The sequence below is a fragment of the Neolamprologus multifasciatus genome, chromosome 7 (assembly GCF_963576455.1).
Source record: "Neolamprologus multifasciatus chromosome 7, fNeoMul1.2, whole genome shotgun sequence".
In the NCBI taxonomy this organism is placed as follows: Eukaryota; Metazoa; Chordata; class Actinopteri; order Cichliformes; family Cichlidae; genus Neolamprologus; species Neolamprologus multifasciatus.
Window position 1 is genome coordinate 49,030,737 of NC_140445.1, and position 17,327 is coordinate 49,048,063.

General features: G+C 39.4%; 1 protein-coding gene across 5 annotated transcripts in view; it reads right to left on the reverse strand.

Annotated features, from left to right (window-relative positions):
- srpk2 (SRSF protein kinase 2) overlaps window positions 1-17,327 on the reverse strand; it is a 70,656-nt gene that overhangs the window by 14,888 nt on the left and 38,441 nt on the right. For all 5 annotated transcript variants that reach the window (XM_085166044.1, XM_085166043.1, XM_085166041.1 and 2 more), the window contains 7 exons: window positions 9,172-9,323; window positions 7,321-7,429; window positions 5,176-5,263; window positions 4,640-4,727; window positions 4,447-4,553; window positions 3,071-3,236; window positions 205-245 (listed from right to left, as the gene is read on the reverse strand). In XM_085166044.1, coding sequence (XP_085022170.1) covers window positions 205-245; window positions 3,071-3,236; window positions 4,447-4,553; window positions 4,640-4,727; window positions 5,176-5,263; window positions 7,321-7,429; window positions 9,172-9,323 — 751 coding nt within the window. The remainder of the gene's footprint in view (window positions 1-204; window positions 246-3,070; window positions 3,237-4,446; window positions 4,554-4,639; window positions 4,728-5,175; window positions 5,264-7,320; window positions 7,430-9,171; window positions 9,324-17,327) is intronic.

Here is a 17,327-nt window from a genome sequence, read left to right on the forward strand (position 1 = left end):
TCACTCAAGTTCATATGTCTGTGAAGGCAGCCCAGTAAATACTTTTGGCAATATAGCTTATCCTGCCTTATATGGAACAACAGACTACTAGCTACAGGTAAATAACTCTAAATGAGACAATTAGTGTGTTGCTTTTTAATATTGTGCTGTGCGTGTCTGTGTGTGTGTGTGTGTGTGTGTGTGTGTGTCCCATTTCATACTCACATCTGTTGTACTCACCGGTTTCAGCTGGGGGGCTGTACTAACTGATAAAACAGAAAGCAAAAAATAGCAATCAGACACTTTCAAGCATCATTGTCATCAGTCCGTCACACAACCGACAGAGGTTTAAGAGTTAAGAGTGCAAATCATGCATGTCGCCGCATGCATGCTCATTTAAAAACCCGAAACACTCAGAAACAAAAAAGTAAATCTTGTTATCAAATTGAGAAAAATTACTTTCCACGCTCTTCCTGTATTGATAATGTTTAAGTTTTATTCTTTTTTAATGCCTTCTTTTTCAATTATTCAGTTATTATTAAGTCCTATCTTAGCAGCTATGCTGAGCTGCTAATTGAAGTTAGCTTATCATAACGCAAGCAGTGTAAAGTACTTTGGCATTCGTGTCCTCCATAGCTTCAGTCATAAATAAATAAAAGAAATTTCTTCTCACATGAAGCAGAAATAGATGAAATTTCACTATAAAACACATGTCTACACTTATTTCTACGCTTATGTTAACGTCAGTTTAAAAAAATGATGTACTGCTTATCTTGAATCAGAGACAGCGTGTGTTACTATGAGCACTTGCTCTTGTTTTGACAGTTGATGGTTTTGTGCCTGACATCACGCGTGTAGAAATCTAAGCAGTAAAACTTGTTACCCCGAGGCTCAAAAAGACTCTGTTGGCTGATGCAAGCAATTGACAGTTCACAGGGGGTTCACCAAGGGGACACGGTTCATGTGGAGTTCATCAGGAATAATTTTGAGAACTTTTAGGGTTTTTTTTTAAAGGGGAAGAACTTTTTGACAAGAGATGGGTAAAAAAAAAAGCAACAAATGTCTCTGTAAAGGTAAGCAGGTGAGAAGAAACTCAAGGCTTCGACACTTCTTGTACGAGTACGTCAACATTAAACATAAGAGAAATCAGTAATAACAAAGAAGTAAGAAGTGTAAATGAATACAGTAAACAAACAGACCTCCCTCATGCTATTTCTGATAGGAGGTAAAAACATATCCCAAAAACCTTTAGGTTTTGTTCTCTTTTTAATTTTTGTATAAAATACCCGACCATTTGGAAACAAACTTAAGTATAACACAGTGCAGTTATTTTTTGAGAAATACCTGAATTTGATTTTTTGCTTAAAATTGACACCACTGTCACGTTAATACAGTGTAGCTACAGTCATGTAGGAAACCCCAAGTACACATTAGAAAAGGATAAGTACCTGCCCAGTGCTGCGAATCAAATGCACTTGATTAACTGATCACTTACAAGTGTGAGCATCCGTCTATAAAAACAGGAGGTTTGCCAGTTTTCTGTTGTGGAGCATTCAGGGTTCTGTTAACATATTACATCCAAAAATTCACCACAAGGTCAGACCATGCAATGCTCATAGAAACTGCAATAAACTCAACGAGCTACAACTTAGAGTCTGCAGATCTCAGTTAGCATGGTAAATGTCAAAGTGCATGATAGTACCAACAGAAAAACACTGACCAAGTGTTGCTTGTTTGGAAGAGTTGCCATGAGACGTTGTGTTCCCTTTAAAAAGAACATGCCAACACAGCTTACATTTGCAAAGTTGCATCTGAACAAACCAAAAGACTTCTGGAACAATATCCTTTAGATAGACAAGACAAAAATGGAGTGGTTTGGCCACGTTTGGTGAAAACCAAACACAGCATATCGACACAATCACCTCACACCAGCTGTCAAGCACGGTGGTGGAGGGGTGGTGATTTGTGCTTGTTCTGCAACTATATAACCTTGGAACCTTTAAGTCACTGAGTCCACCATGAACTCCGTCAAAGTATTCTAGATTCGAATGGGAGGCTGACACCTAAAGCTTGACCCAAATTGGGTCACACAACAGGACAATGGCTCTAATTTAGGCCCGAACTTATTAACAGTGCGCACACAAACATTTCACACAGACCTGATTCTAAACCTTTTTATACTTAAGGCACAGTAAGTGTCTCAAGGGAAGCAAAGCTCCATCATCCTATGAATTCTCATTATCTTGATCTTTCGTTTTTATTTTAATTTTTTTACACTTTCAGAAGTTGGCCTTTTTCTGTCTTCCTCAATGGAAACTATTTACTTTCTCCTTCACTGTTGCATTAGCAATCTTATCTCTAACAACATCGTCACTGCTCTCTCCACTTCACCTCAAGGTAAACGTGTTTCCTTATATAGAGAAATAAGGATCTGACTGTATTCAGATAGCATGCAGATTGAAAGCAGCAAGCACAAACACTGATTCAGGATGCATGGCAGTAAGAAGATCATTTTCCAGTGTGCATGTGTTGTAAATCTGATGGCAATTTTGCATGTGAACAAATGTTTTGTAGCAAATATGTGTCCATGCTTATATTATAAATATGTATAAATACATATATAAATCATAACAAACAGAGCAGCAAATGTACAACAGAAAGCCTGAAAAAGAATCAAAGTGCTGACGTATCAACAGCTGATATTATTTATTTGCTAATTTATCAGTATTATGATTTTAAATGACAATGAAAAACTAAAGAAGTGATGGAAGAAACTTCCTCCAACCATGTTATGAGTGCTGACATGGGATAGCTGCGACAGGGCACTTTGCAACTTTCCTATAGGCAACACACGTTTTGTGAATGCTACAAACACAACACCTGGCTGAGTCGGGCACAGCGTAAATAAGTAAAGAAGTACACACAACAAATGTTAGATATATATATATAAAAATATGGGCCGATGTAACTTAAATACCGGATTTTAAGATGACCAAATATTGTTAATGATATCTTACTCACAGCAGCAAAGATCCCTTTAAATAACCCTTTCTCTGAAAATACATGTGGGGGGAATGAAACGTATCGCTACCTGCTGATCCAGATGGTGGTGGAGCTCCAGCTTTCTGCCATTCAGTTGCTTCCATGGCCATACGCCTAACAAAGACGTCATCTACACACATCAGGATGTTCTCTGGCTTTATGTCTGTGTGGATGATTTTACACTTCGTGTGGAGGTAGTCCAAGCCCTGCAGGACCTGCAGACACATCAGATAGACCGACATTTGTATGCTTCCGCCAACCAGTGAGATTTGGTGACTTTATCCTTTTACCATAAGTCGTAATTAGCATGTGAACAATTAGTTGCGACCAAAACATGAGGTGCGTTAGCTTGACTTTTCTTCTTTTACCACCTACATCAATTTTTGTCTTCCTTGAATCAAAAACATATGAGAACTAAATCTTCAGAGACTCTTTCAAGGTGTTTGCGATATCCTGGAACGAGAAGGATCGGCACATATAACGAAGCAACTAGCAACCTTTAACCATAATGCCTTTAGCCATGGTTGTTTAGCACAGAGGCATGAAATCATGTTCATACTTCTTGTCTAACCATGGATTCACAAAAAATGCAAACATGCCTCTTTTCAGATCTCCTTCTGTGTCTCTCTCCCTTTCATTCACTCTTTCTATTAGTCAGCTCAACTATTCTTTAGACGCTTTCCATTCTCCGAGGGCGGCGAGGACAGAAACTGTTGATGTTTTCTTGTGTTTCTTTCATTTGTTTCTGTCTTGAGGCTTTGAAACTGAAGTGAAGGACAGTCTCATTCAATTTCTACTCATCTCCAGCTCAGCTTTCAAGAGGCTGGCAGCAACTGAAACGCTCAGCTGATCAGCTGGTTTGTCATCCCGCTTCTCAGAGTGGCGGCGGTATTAACGTTTGAAGTGAACATTAGCACAAATGTGTATTAATTGGCTGTGTGATTGCTTTTCTATCCACCATCTTCAATCCTCATTAGTCAACATATGACAGGCCGGGACACGGAAACTAAATTAGTTAGAAAATGATGTTAACCTGCACCACCAAATGAATTATGGCGAGAACACATGTAAAGTCTCCGTATTACAATACACATACAAAACTGTGCAAACGTCTCATTTCTTTACATATCACTCAAGATCACTTAAAAAAAATACCAAAAGATCAGCTGGCTCATTGGAAGCCAGATCTAAGAAATAGAGGCGGTTGAGAAGATCATCTCAACCAATGGGTATTAACTTCACACCTGCAGTAACAGCTGTTGGAGAAACAAGGATTGATTGGGTTACTTTTGCAAATGCTGGACTGCAGTGTTGGTGCTAAATTTACCCAAATTTTGTAAAATGTTCAGTCATTTTATTAAGCCCTTAAATACAATTTGTTATTTGTGTGTGTGTGTGTGTGTATGTGTGTGTGTGTGTCCTCACCTGTCTGATAATACTCTTGACACACGGCAACGGGAGACCTTGGTAGTTGGATTTAATAATCCACTTCAGCAGGTGATGACCCAGCACTTCAAACACCATACAAACGTCTGCAACTGGGAGTTAAGGACTCACATCATCACATCTCTGTCCTTTCCGCATATCCAAACATGCACACGCACACTGATTAGGATACGTATCCCGTTGACTCCTGAAATCTTGAAGTCATCTATCAGCTGTACCACCATATCCTTATTGGGATCGCTGGGGTCACTCTCTCTCACCTGCCGGACAAGACGGATAATGAGATATGGTAAACATGTCAGGAGGGACAAAAAGAGGATGACCCTGACAATAAGAGGATGATGAGAGAAGAAAAACAAAGGAAAAAGGCCTGGAAGATAGGAAAGAAGGAAAAATACTCGAGCACGAGCAAATGTGAACAGAGGAAAGAAAAAAGACAGGAAAGATGGATGTGGAAGATAAAGCTGCTGAACACCAGATTATAAGAGGCCTGACTTCTTCACCTATCATGCAAGACAACTTGTAAGTGTATATTTAAAGTCAAAGGAAAGAATGGAAGGGTGACGTAAGGACAGGAGCTAAGAGGAAAAATGGCAATGGATGCAAAAATCGCTGAGAGTTATAATAAGAAGCAAGAACAGACGGAAAGACAAAATTAAGACGAGAAAATCCAAAAAAGCGAAAATGTCAAATTAATCAGATTCTCACACATCGCAGCAGTTTGATCTCATCCAGGGCCGTCTCTGTGTAATGCTGAGCGCTCTTCACCACCTTCATCGCCACAAAGTTCTTCACTCTGTAATGCCACACGCACACACGCATCATTTTTATTTTATAGTGACTCACACGCTAACAGGTTGTTGAAGCCAGCAAAGCTGATTAATGCCACCCCGCGAGAGAGATGAAAATAGGAATCACCGACTGAACCAAGTATTAACGAGCAACGTCAGCCTAGGCTTTGCTGGTTGTCATTCACACTACCCACACTGCCACTGGAAATGCATATGTATGAGCTGTGTGGCATTTAATTAACATTAAACAATCTTAACATTGTGAAATAGCACAACACTGACACGCCTCTTTGTCTTCCTCACGGCCCACATTTAAATTCTTTGTAATCAGGTTATCATGCTGAATATATTCAGTTATTACCATCTAACCCCGTTCTGTTAGATTATTTCAGAACATTTGGCGTCTATTGCTTCATTTAGCTATTTTTCAAAGAAATCAATATTTGCTAGCTGTAGACTGAAGTGAGTAAATCCTTTGTGCTTTGTTTTGTTACAAAGTGAACGGGCACAGTCTGAACTGGAGACAAACCAACTTCAGATTTCACTTCACATTAATGGTAGCATGTTTCAATATGAGCAGATGAAAAGTGCAATTGAGAGTGCAAGAGTGCAATTTCTCACCTACGCCTATACTGCTCTCATAAATACTGCTAAATGTTGATCTGACATTCATTGTGCATTTACACGATGCACTATAGAGATTGCACAGGCCCATTAAAGAGGAGCGCTGCGCTACAATGTTATCCTATGCCTTCTGTTTCCTGAACTATGGAAACAATTCCTGGAGAAAGGACGAAACAAAAACACTGAAAGAACAGAAGAGAAAACATGCACTTCAGAAGCCACGAGTCAGCGATCTAAAGAGAACAGAGAAACGCATCTCGTCAGGCAACAGCATGCATTCATATATTCAGTGAAAAATTCAGTGGAAAAGCAACAATTCATAAAAAGAGAATGAGTGGTGAGTAATGCACATCTAAGACTGAGAGATGGGGGAAAAAAGAGGTTTATTCCTCTGATATTGATTCGTGTGTGGATTGCTGTATGTTTCAAAACATGTATTGTGCCGTTTATGACACATTGATGGCCTCAGCCACTCCAGCTCTGTCCTAGCCAGTCCCCTACTAGAGTAGAGGACCAGAGGAGGTGGGTAAGAGGAGGACGTTAGCCAAGCTAATCTCCATTGCGGGCAACACCCGCTCCCCCTCCATGTGACTGTAGAGGCCCTGAGCAGCTCCTTCAGCAGTACACTGTTACAGCCACCGTGTAGGACGGAGCGCTATTGAGGTCCGTCATCTCGACACAATTCACACTGTAAAATATGCACACATGATAAACACCTATTTCATTCCCACTGCATTTTGTGTATATATAAAAACATCTTTTTTTATATTTTTCTTAGTGTGGGAAAAGTTTATCATGGTTAACTCAAACTAAACTAAAAAAGACAAAAAACAGTTTCAAAATACAAAACTATAATAACTCCGAAGTGGGATTAATAAAGTTTATACATATCTGTTCAAAGTGACATACAGTGAAAGGTCAGTATTTGTTGGGGACCGTCCCTACAGTAACCCAACTCGCTAGCTTATGACCACCATTAGTGTAATTAACACTGGTGAATAAATTAGTTGGTGTGTATGTGCGCGAGTCACTGAAAGGTGACACTGGGCCGATACCGTTAACCATCCACCTCGGTTGCCTTGTGAACACACAAACAACATCACAGTGTAAATAGATGGCTTTGATGCCAGCACAGGGTGGTGTTGTTTGCAGCTGCCATTGTGGTGACGCGCCAAATGTGGTCAAAAAAGGGCATATGCAGTGCAGACGGCTTATGTGAGGCAAGAGGATGAGAACAAGCGTTGCTGTGCACGGGTGTGAACGAGAGGTTAGGAGTATACGAGTGCTCTTTTTTTTCCTAGATCAAGTGTTGTGGTTGATGTGTGTGTGGTTAGTGTGTGTGTGTGTGTGTGTGTGTGTGTGTGTGCATGCACACGAGAGAAACATGAAGCAGAATCTGAAAGCCTTTGCTGTATATAAACATTAATGTGTGACTCACTGGATGTCCCAGCATAGCCATACGGTGGAGAAGTGGCCCCACCCCAACTTCCTGATCACATGGTACCTCCCGTTGAACAAATCCCCGATCTTCACCGGATGGTACCCTCCTGAGAGAGAAAGGGGAAGGAGAACATGAAGGTTACAGTCGATAACCCTGCCATGACATGAAATCCATTAGTGAGTAAGAGGTGGAGGTAGGCCAGCAGGTGCATAGAGGGAGGAAGGGTCAGACAGCCGATTTCGCACATGAACTCTGCAAAGTGGATGAAGTTTGAGCACCGTCTGAAGCTTCCCTTTCTCAAATGTGGCACGCGACAAGAGATGTCGCACACATTCTCACCTGGAGAAACTCCAAGTTTATGCAAGAGGAAAGTGCGTGCAGGAGGCTGTTCAGCTCTAGATTCTCACCTCTTCTATTCTCACAAGGGCCGAGGGAGAAGAGAAGGTTTGGAGCTTTTTGAAATAGCAAAGCAGCAGGAAAGCACAGCAAAGCACATTTTACAGCCAGATGGGATCTATTTTTGACTATATATGTATATTTGATTAGATTATTCTGTTTTCTCTCTGTATCATGGATATATGTTTTGTTTTTTACAGTCTATTTAACATTGTGTGCACGTGCCCAGGGACTGCTGATATAAATATCTAGCTGCTAAACCCGGTAAAAGGTATATTTACTCCTATGAGATCAACCTTTTTTGTGCATGGTCCCTGAAAAGTAAAGAAAATGAACTAAAGCTAAACGAAGCTATACACAAATACACAATAAAGAGACAAATGAAAAACTTGATTTTAAATCTATAAAATTTGAACATTTGTCTTGACTTAAATCAATTTTTTGCCAGGTAAAGCTTGCTAAGGCAAACCCAGTCTAACACCAGCTGGAATAAATCCTTCAGTTTTTGCTTAAAATGTCATTCAGCTTTGCTTTCCTTAAATGCACTTTATGGGTCTGGTTGTACTGCATTATGCAGCAAGGTGTTTCTGAAGGCTATAATAATGTATTGCAGGATTGTCATATTAATTCATTTAGTAAGGTGTACCTAATGTCATGGCAAATGAGTGTAACCAATTCCTCAAGTCATTACTGAGTCAGTTGAATTAAAGCTTCAACAGTGTTACTCACCAAAGCATTCCTAAGCAACGCTACCTCACAGCTTTACTTGAGTCATTAGGTTTCAGGTCAGCCTTGACATTTTCAATGAAACTAAACATTGCTTATAAACACAAAGTGCTGTATTCACTTTTCCTAAACGGGTTAAAAAGTGCACCGAGTGCTTTAAAAGTCCTTTAAAAGGTTCAGACTTAAAATTGAAAAGAAGCCAAACAACATAAACGAGATGTGATCTTTCCTCTTTTCTTTTGGTCTTTCATCTCACTGAAGTGAGATCTAACGCTTCGACTGTGCTTCTTCCAAAACACTTTCTAAACACAGTCAAAGAAGCCATCTGGGAAAAAAGGAGAAAAGTTTCACTTGAAGTGATGTTCATGGTATGTGATCGAAACAAGTTCAAGGTGTACTGATTAAAGTGAAATACAATTTTACAGAGTGATGCACCATTTTTATAATTAATGCTTTGAATATTGTAAAGCTGCCTTTGTCCTCCTGAGCTGTGGCAAGAAACTCGGTTCATCTCTGACATTTCGGTAAAAGCCGAGCAATTCTGAATTGGCTGTTATAATGTCTGCAAACATGAACTGCTAATCCCATCAGGATGGAACTCTAAGGTAGGAAGACGAGCAAATACAGACAGAAACGGGGAGAAGAGACGGTGTGGGCCAGGGAGGCCAGCGCAGAGCTCCGTAAGACAGAAGTGTGGGCTGGGACAGACGTGCGCATGTGACTGACCTTTGCAGTAGTCTGCGGGGTCCTCCTGCTCCTCATCGTCGGAGCCCAGGATCTCCTCCTCCGGCTCTGGGGGCCCAGCCGGCTCAGGGGGAGGTGGAGGGGGCGGCGGGGGAGGAGGAGCAGTCACCGGGGCTTTCTGCTGGGTGTCAGGCCTGTGAACACAACAGTGACACCAACGTTGGAAAGCTTTTCACCACAAATCTGCCTTTTGTCTAAACATTTAACTTTTTAATATTTTTTTAAGCTATGAATCACAGTGAGCACTACAGTGGCCTGAATGTTAAGTGCAGATGACTAATAGTAGAATAATAACTTGTGACATTATCATACATATAAAATGTCAGCCCCGGAAGTGTTGCTGATTGGCATCGGCACCGAGTTCATGAAAGCTTTGATGTAACGAACAAACTGTGCCAGACGTGACGTGACACCGCGTGACGTGTTGCACGTCTGCTTTTGGAATAAATAAAAACCAACGACAGCGAGCATGAACATCAAAAATCAGCGTTGCACAACATTTAAAGAGCAAGTCTACTGTCTGTAGCATGTGAGAAGCAATATCAGGCAATCATGTTCCAGCAAAAACAATCAAATGATATACAGTAAAGCATTTTCTGCATCACAAGCCCCTTATTTACTTTTAATACAGTTTAAAAAAATGTCTCAAAGTCCTGTGCAGCAAAGAGGCCAAAACAAACTGCAAGTAATTTTAATGATGCAACAATTATTATTACCTCTGTAATTTAGTTTCAGTTTCAAACACAATGGACTAAAAAAAAACAACCTTAAACTAGAAAATCTTAACTTGTATTCATATATATAATTATTTACTCATTTACATTGATTATAATGAAAAAATACTCTTAAACTGTAAACAACTGTGGAATCAATGATGACTAAACACACGAATAAATATATATACACATATTTTTTACATTTTTTTAAACAGCTTATTCATTTATTAAAATGTATCTTTTTTTTACATTTATACATAGAATAAAAGCTTAATAAGATATTTAGATTGTTTTATTTGCACTGAATAGGACTGCGTATAATTTTCTTGTGCTTTTGAAATAATGACAAAGATTTTGATTCTGTATAAAGTTATCAGTCAGTCTAAACCATTGGACAGATATTTTTTATAGCTCAAACACAGTCAACTATAGCCAATCACATTTATCCAGCCCCTCAGACATAAATCTGCAGAAAAAAATAAATGTTTCCCCTCCAATAAAGCTTTAAATCCTGGAAAAATGTAGTGCCGAATAGAAACAGTCAATAGGTCAGACAAAGTTTGCTCCTAGGGTCATTTCCACAGTCACTTCTTTCAGTTAACAACCTTGTTCCACTTCCTTTCCCTTGTCTAAAACAGAACTGAACCCATGAGAGGGAGAAACGCTAAATAGGTTGCAGGACACAGGCTGACTTATTCTCCTGGCTTGGCTACATTTTGAGCATTTAGCTGGCACACTTATCCAGGGCAAGGAACAATAACTGATCACAAAGTTTTCACCGTTTTGCTTTGGGACCCTGCCATGGCGCATGTGGCTGTTTGTGTAGATTTTTAGCACATGCCTGCAATATTTCTGTACTGGGAAGGTTCCACTAAATCAGCGCCCAACCGACACTTTTTGTGTCATGCATCAGTCTGTTTTTTTCAAGCTAATGTACAGAACATAAGACATTTTGTATGTGTCATTTTTCTCTGTCGAATTAATGCACAATCCTTTTGTAGTTTAGTGCAAAACACACACAGAAGTACAAAACACGAGTCAAATGCACAAAAGGAAAAAAAGAGTTTGTAAAGAGTTACTTATTTCACAAATGAAACAGCTACAGAGCTTAATTCTGGGCTAGCTGTATGAAAGTCTAATATTGAGTCTGCTTCTGACCTCTAAAATCTCATGAAATAACTGGCTCTGTAATAGCTAAACATCTCCATTTTTAATTTCGGACTTGGACAGGTAGCGTGCAGCAAGAGTTTCACAGATTTCTTGCTGAAACTGTTGCCATCTATGGCCAATAAGAGCAGCGAGAGTGAACCAAAACAGTAAAGTTGAGGCCTGAAGAAGCTAAACAGTGATGTGAAGCGATAAAAACTCTGAAAAGATGTTTAAATATTGTGCCGAGCTAACATAATGTTATAAAGCCACCATACCATATGGCATGCTGTGTGGCACAGTGTGAACAGCAAAACCGGAGCTCTTCAAACCTCTGCCAACACACTGCTGCTGCTGCTAGTGCGAGGAGAAAGACAGACACCACATCTGACTAAATAACTGGATTTTAGTTACATATAGCTTTATATAGATATGTATAAAAATGGGAGAGCTTCTTCTTGACAGCGATTTGTGTCTCCTCTCTGTCTCAAAATGGGGCATGTTATTCAAATATGTTCACTGCTACACTATGGAGCCAGGACTAGTATTAGCACACATGAACACAAAATGTATAAAACTGTCTGAGTAGAGGGGAGATTGATTCAAGGCGGGGTTTACATTTCTTTGCAAAAACATTTTTTTAAGATCAACAATCTTACAAATCAGTAAACCAGCAATAAATAAATAAAATGATGAATGTAAATTAGCTAACATAAAAGCGTTCTACGAATACAAATTTCTGTCTGCTTACTCGTGGCACTTTATGTCCATTTGCAGAAATCAAACAGCAATCAATAACCATCAGTGCAAAAACTACAGTTCCCCTAGTGGTCACTTCATACAAAAACATTTTGGCGTCTATGCAGTTTCCCCCCTCAGAACCACACCACAGTATGAAGTCATCCAACCCGATACTGGTGTTTGATGAAGAAGCGTCCCAGTTACAGTGCGTACCAGTGTTGCCAACTTAGCGACTTTGTTGCTATATTTAGCGGGTTTTCTCTTACTCAGTCAGTTCTTCTTTTACTGTTATGCTGTTTTGTCAATCATAAGGTTTAAAACTACTAATAAACAAAGTAACTACCTCAGAGTGCCAATTTCGGGTCACTTTTGCTGGTCCAAGCCAAAGGATCAGGATTGGAATTATGACATTAAAAAACAATAATTGCTAAAAGAAATTTAGTTTGTAGTTCTAAATAAACTAAATGCATTTAGGACGTCTTTTACTCACTTTCTGTCTCTTCCACGATGTTATTTCTCTCTCCAACAACTAGGTTACAATTACATAAGCATGTCCAATTATGCAAATTAGGCGATGGCGTCATTTAGCGACTTCTAGCGACTTTTAGGACAGCCAATAGCGATTTTCCTTACTGAGGAGTTGGCAACACTGGTGCATACACACCGAAAGCAATAGAAGCGACCAAAGAGTCAGGTTTACATGTAAAGTCAATGGAGGAGCGCGATGAAGCACGACTCCGGGTCCCGCAACAAATCAGAACGCTTTTCTGCCTGATTCGCACAATTAGCGCGACTGATGCGTTTGAAGCGCGAAGTAAAATACGCGCTGTATTTTATGTGGTTCATTTTGTGCATTCGCGCTGATCGCATCTGCTGCTCAAGTTGGAAAAATCTGAACTCCAGCGTCAGTCGCGCCACGACAACCAATCAGGTAATGGAGTCACAGCATCAGCAAGACATGGATACTGAAAAACACCGTGGCTAATCACCCCGAGCTACATGACACCAGCTGTTCTCTATACAGAGACGGGAATAAAAAAAATAAAATAAACATACATATGCAACATGCTGGGATTAGATAAAAAAAAAAAAAAAAAAAAAACTTCACTCACTATGATCAGTGCTAGGAAAAGGGAGTGACAAATCTGCACTTAATCTTTATTTTTCTTCGGAAGCTTTGCCTTGTAGAGAGCTCGCTGTTTGAATGATATCTCTGGAAAACTGAATTAGACATCAAAGCAGAGCCCAGGAGAAGCCAAAACACTTTGTACTCAGCATCACCTCACGGTACCTTCAGCATGATCAGATGCTAAAATTAAGGCGAAAAACCCCCCTAAACAAACCAACAAACACACAAAGCCATAGCTTGTGAGCCTTATAAAAATGTGGTCACAGGCAGAGACACATGATGGAGCCTCTTGGTATGTTGCCACGGCAACTGTAGAGCAAGGAGGGGTGGTGAGTTGGTGGTACTCCCGGACTCAAAGCGTTAATGTGATTGGCCAAAACACATGCATGCATACACAGATACACCGTGGCAGCTAAAGGTGACAGATAACTTGGCATTGAAATTTGATTAGTATTTTACAACTGTCTCTCTCTTACACACACACACACACACACACACACACACACACACACACACACAAGCAGTCGAAGGCTGTGTCCTTGCAGTAGGATGCTACTTCTTTATCAAAGCAGTCACGTAGAGTGTCATACATCACATCTATAAGCTCAGTGCTTTTATACGGCCCATCTTGCCATTGGCTGTACAAACACTTAGCCCCCATAACTTTCTGGAGCTGAGCCAGGCAGTAAAAACACAAAGAGCAGAGACGCCAGAGTCTGAAAGACGGGCAGAGGAGAAACCATGACAGAATACAGAAGTAACCAGCAGACAGAAAAAAAAAAAACACAAAAACAAGAAACAAAGAAAAAAAAAGAATCAGAAAAGGTGAGAAGAAAAAATAAGGAAGAGAAATAAACAGAGACCGAGAGGCAAAGCAAGAGGCAGACAGCCAGAGGGACAGAAAAGGAAGGGAGACAGTCAAACAGATTATGCAGGCAGTGCAGAGACTGATATGGAGAGACAGATGAGAGACATATAGAAGAAGAAGGTTCAGCAGAGAGAGAAACAGGCAAACATAAGCAGGGACAGAAAAATAGAGGCAGAAAGAGAGAAGAAGGCCGACAACAAGTGAAGTTAATCTGAACAAAATGGAGACATAAACAGAGAAAAACAGAGAGTGAGAAGAGAGCAGCTCAAAGAAAGGAAAAAGACAAACAGCCTTGTCCTTCAACACCAAAATGCAGCTAAAGTCATTACCGCCAAAGACACACACACTCTGATATTTGTGTGCTTTTTAAGGGAAAAGTGAATTTACACAACATTCTGATCTTTATTTTTGTTATTACTGCCTAAGTTGTCGGTAACATTACTGTAAAACGTCTGTAAACTATGTGCCACATTTGGCATTTTAAATGAGTGACTCTTATCCAATAAGTGTCCAGGGGTATCAGGCCAACCAGTCAGCTGTGATTAGTCTCCTCCCTAAGTTGTTAAAGGTGTCCTAATCAATTTACTTCACTAATTGGCACCAATTTGCACACTAAGACCACAATTTGCTTCTAATTCTACCGCACGTATGGGAAGTAGCTACTGTATTTTTAGCCCTCATCATTATTTTCCCCTGATACTTTTACTCTGGATGTAAGTTGATTTTCACCCAGATTTCATTTAACATATTTTTGTGTAAACGCAAAAACAGTATGCTGATGATTTTAAATGAGCCAGTTACTGTGTGGTTTAAAACATCTTTACATCTTTTTAATTCCTTGTGCAATCTAGTTATCGGCATACTAGCGCCCAATGCTAATATTATCATTAAAATGCTCTAAAGAACACCCAGTGGATCCCAAATTAAGCTAAATTAGCAGCAATTATTTCACAGTTCCTTGTTACGGTGTTTATCAAACACAGACTGACATTTTTGGTGCTTCTCAAAGAGGTATTAGCCAGAGGCAAATAACAATTACATTTGTTTCAGCAATTATTGTTAACTGGTTTCTTTTACTGAAGCATAACACACATTTTTGTTCACGAAATGGTCACAAAATGGAAAATGCAAAGATTTTTTTCAGGGTCAAATAATCTAAAACAGACTTGTTGACTGTATTGGAGCAATCAGGCGTGCATGTGTAGTCACCGTCCAAATGACCATTATGAGGCAGCAAAAACCCCTGAGGTTAAAGTCTACAGAAAATAACTTGCAATGAAGAAGAGGATATTAGCATGAGAAAAATGGCACACAGCATGGGGAAAACAATTTACAGAGCTTTTTGAATGAACTGTGTCATTATTAAAATGCATTTTAAATGATAAAAATGCAGGAAATAAATTTAAAAAAAAATTCATCTTTTTGAAGTTTTTGGTGCATGTTTCTGTCTCCAGTAACTGTCTGTTCTAGATGATTGCCTTGTATTCAATATCACAGACTTACTGTCATGTGAAACAGTTTTTATGTATCGAGGCTGTGCCACCTCTAGGTCTTATCCTGATAATTCCTTTATTGGGACAAACTTTCACTATTGTAAGAGGTGCTGCTGCTGACTATCAGCCAGTGGTCAGACAAGGGCGTGTCTCAATGCAATGTGGGAGAAGCAGCCTTTTGTACGGTGTATGTATTTTTGTGTTCGTATAAAAGAGGACGGTTGTATGTTTGTTCTGCCGAGCCCTACTCGCCACTCCTGCAGTAATTCATGCTTTAAACAGGGCATTATATACAGTTTTCTGTGAAGTTTTTTTATTCTGTTCAAATACATCTGACTATATAGCACAGGCTGGGGCAGGAGTCCTTAAGGTTATAACCCTGTACTGTGGAAGTAAATAGGTGCAGAATTTGCCTTGCATCCTTCAACATTTTGTTACATGTGCGAACATGCCCAGACTGCTTCCTGACATCCTCACCCAAGTGAATGTGTGTGTGTGTGTTCGCGAGAATATATTTGAGCCCACTAGGAAATGCACAGCCCTTTTTCAGTCTCAGCATTTCCACACTCCCACCCTACAATGGCATCTATAGAGCCAGTGTTACATTTTCAACAGCCCAGTGCACTGGATCCAGTGTGATTTATCTAGACATCAGTTTACAACTGAATTTACTACAGAAAACATTTCAATGCGCACCACTACTGACGTACACACCGATTCAAATTTTGTTCTGGCCTAAAACAACACTGTAAAAAAATTACACTTTAATTTATCATTAAATAAGAATAATAATGCTATCCTGTTGGTCACTTCTAGCAACAACAGATCTTGATGCTAGTGTCTGAGCTCCATTACTCCTTTCTCCTATTTGAAAAACTCCACAGGTGACTGAAACTGGGATTCCACCAAACACTCTTTACCAATTGTGAAGCAACTTTCCTGCCAGTAAATTCCCCATCATACCACAAATTGCCAACATGTCTGAGCATATTTACAAAAATATAAGGAGAGGAAAGGTAAAACCTCACCCAAAGACAGCAGAGATAGCATGACACATTAGCCCAATATTAGCTCACTGGCTTTTACATTGGAAATTTAAATGTGAAGATTTAAATAAGGGGAGCAATGTATTATTTTTCAAGGTCAGTAAATCCCAGGAAAAGCCAGAAAACAAGAATTTTCTCAACCTCCCTTCCTTTAAGCCCTGATCAAGTTTAATTTTGAATATTTAAAAATAAGTTCAGGTATACCAGTCAACAAGATATTTAAGTCTAGACTCAAGAGTTCCTTGACCACTGTATGTTGTAACCAGTGTATAAATTGTCAAATATGTGCCAGTATGAAAACTTTTATCACAGAGTTTTTCATCTGAAATTGCCGCTGGAAAGTTAATGACCCCATCAGTTTCCTTTTTTTAAACTTCAGTATGCAAATAATATCAACCAGAACTTCATACGTACACAGATAACGCAAAATGTAACAAGTAACTAACTTAACTAAAGTAAAATTGAAGACTTTGCTAAACAAACTGTGTAAGATATGAAAGTGAAGCCTCACAAGAAACAATTTAGATAATTGGTATATAAAATAAGAGAAAACAAATATGTATTTTTTTCTCTTTTTTCCTCATTTCTTGTATAATAAATGTCTCTCGATGGGATTTTAATGAATGTTTATGTGATACAATATTTAAATGAAAGAAAAAGAGGAATATCAAACATAAACAGTTAATAACCCGGTGCTTTAAATCTGCCTCATATCAAAGGCTCCTTACTAAAACTCTTCAACTTTAGTTATCTGCTTTAGACCTGATAAGACACCAGATACCATCTTTCAGTCTGCTGAGTCATCAGTTAGATCAGTGAGTCATTAGAATACAATCAGCGTCTGCGATTGTGAGAAAATATTTGAGAATCCATCTCAAGAGTCTGTACACTTTGGTATTTGAGTTGATAGTTCGTATTTATTGTGCTCCCGTTTGAAAGGTTTGAGGCAACTTTCAGCAATCTGTGTGAAAATGACGTCAATGTTTCTGCCTACCCAGT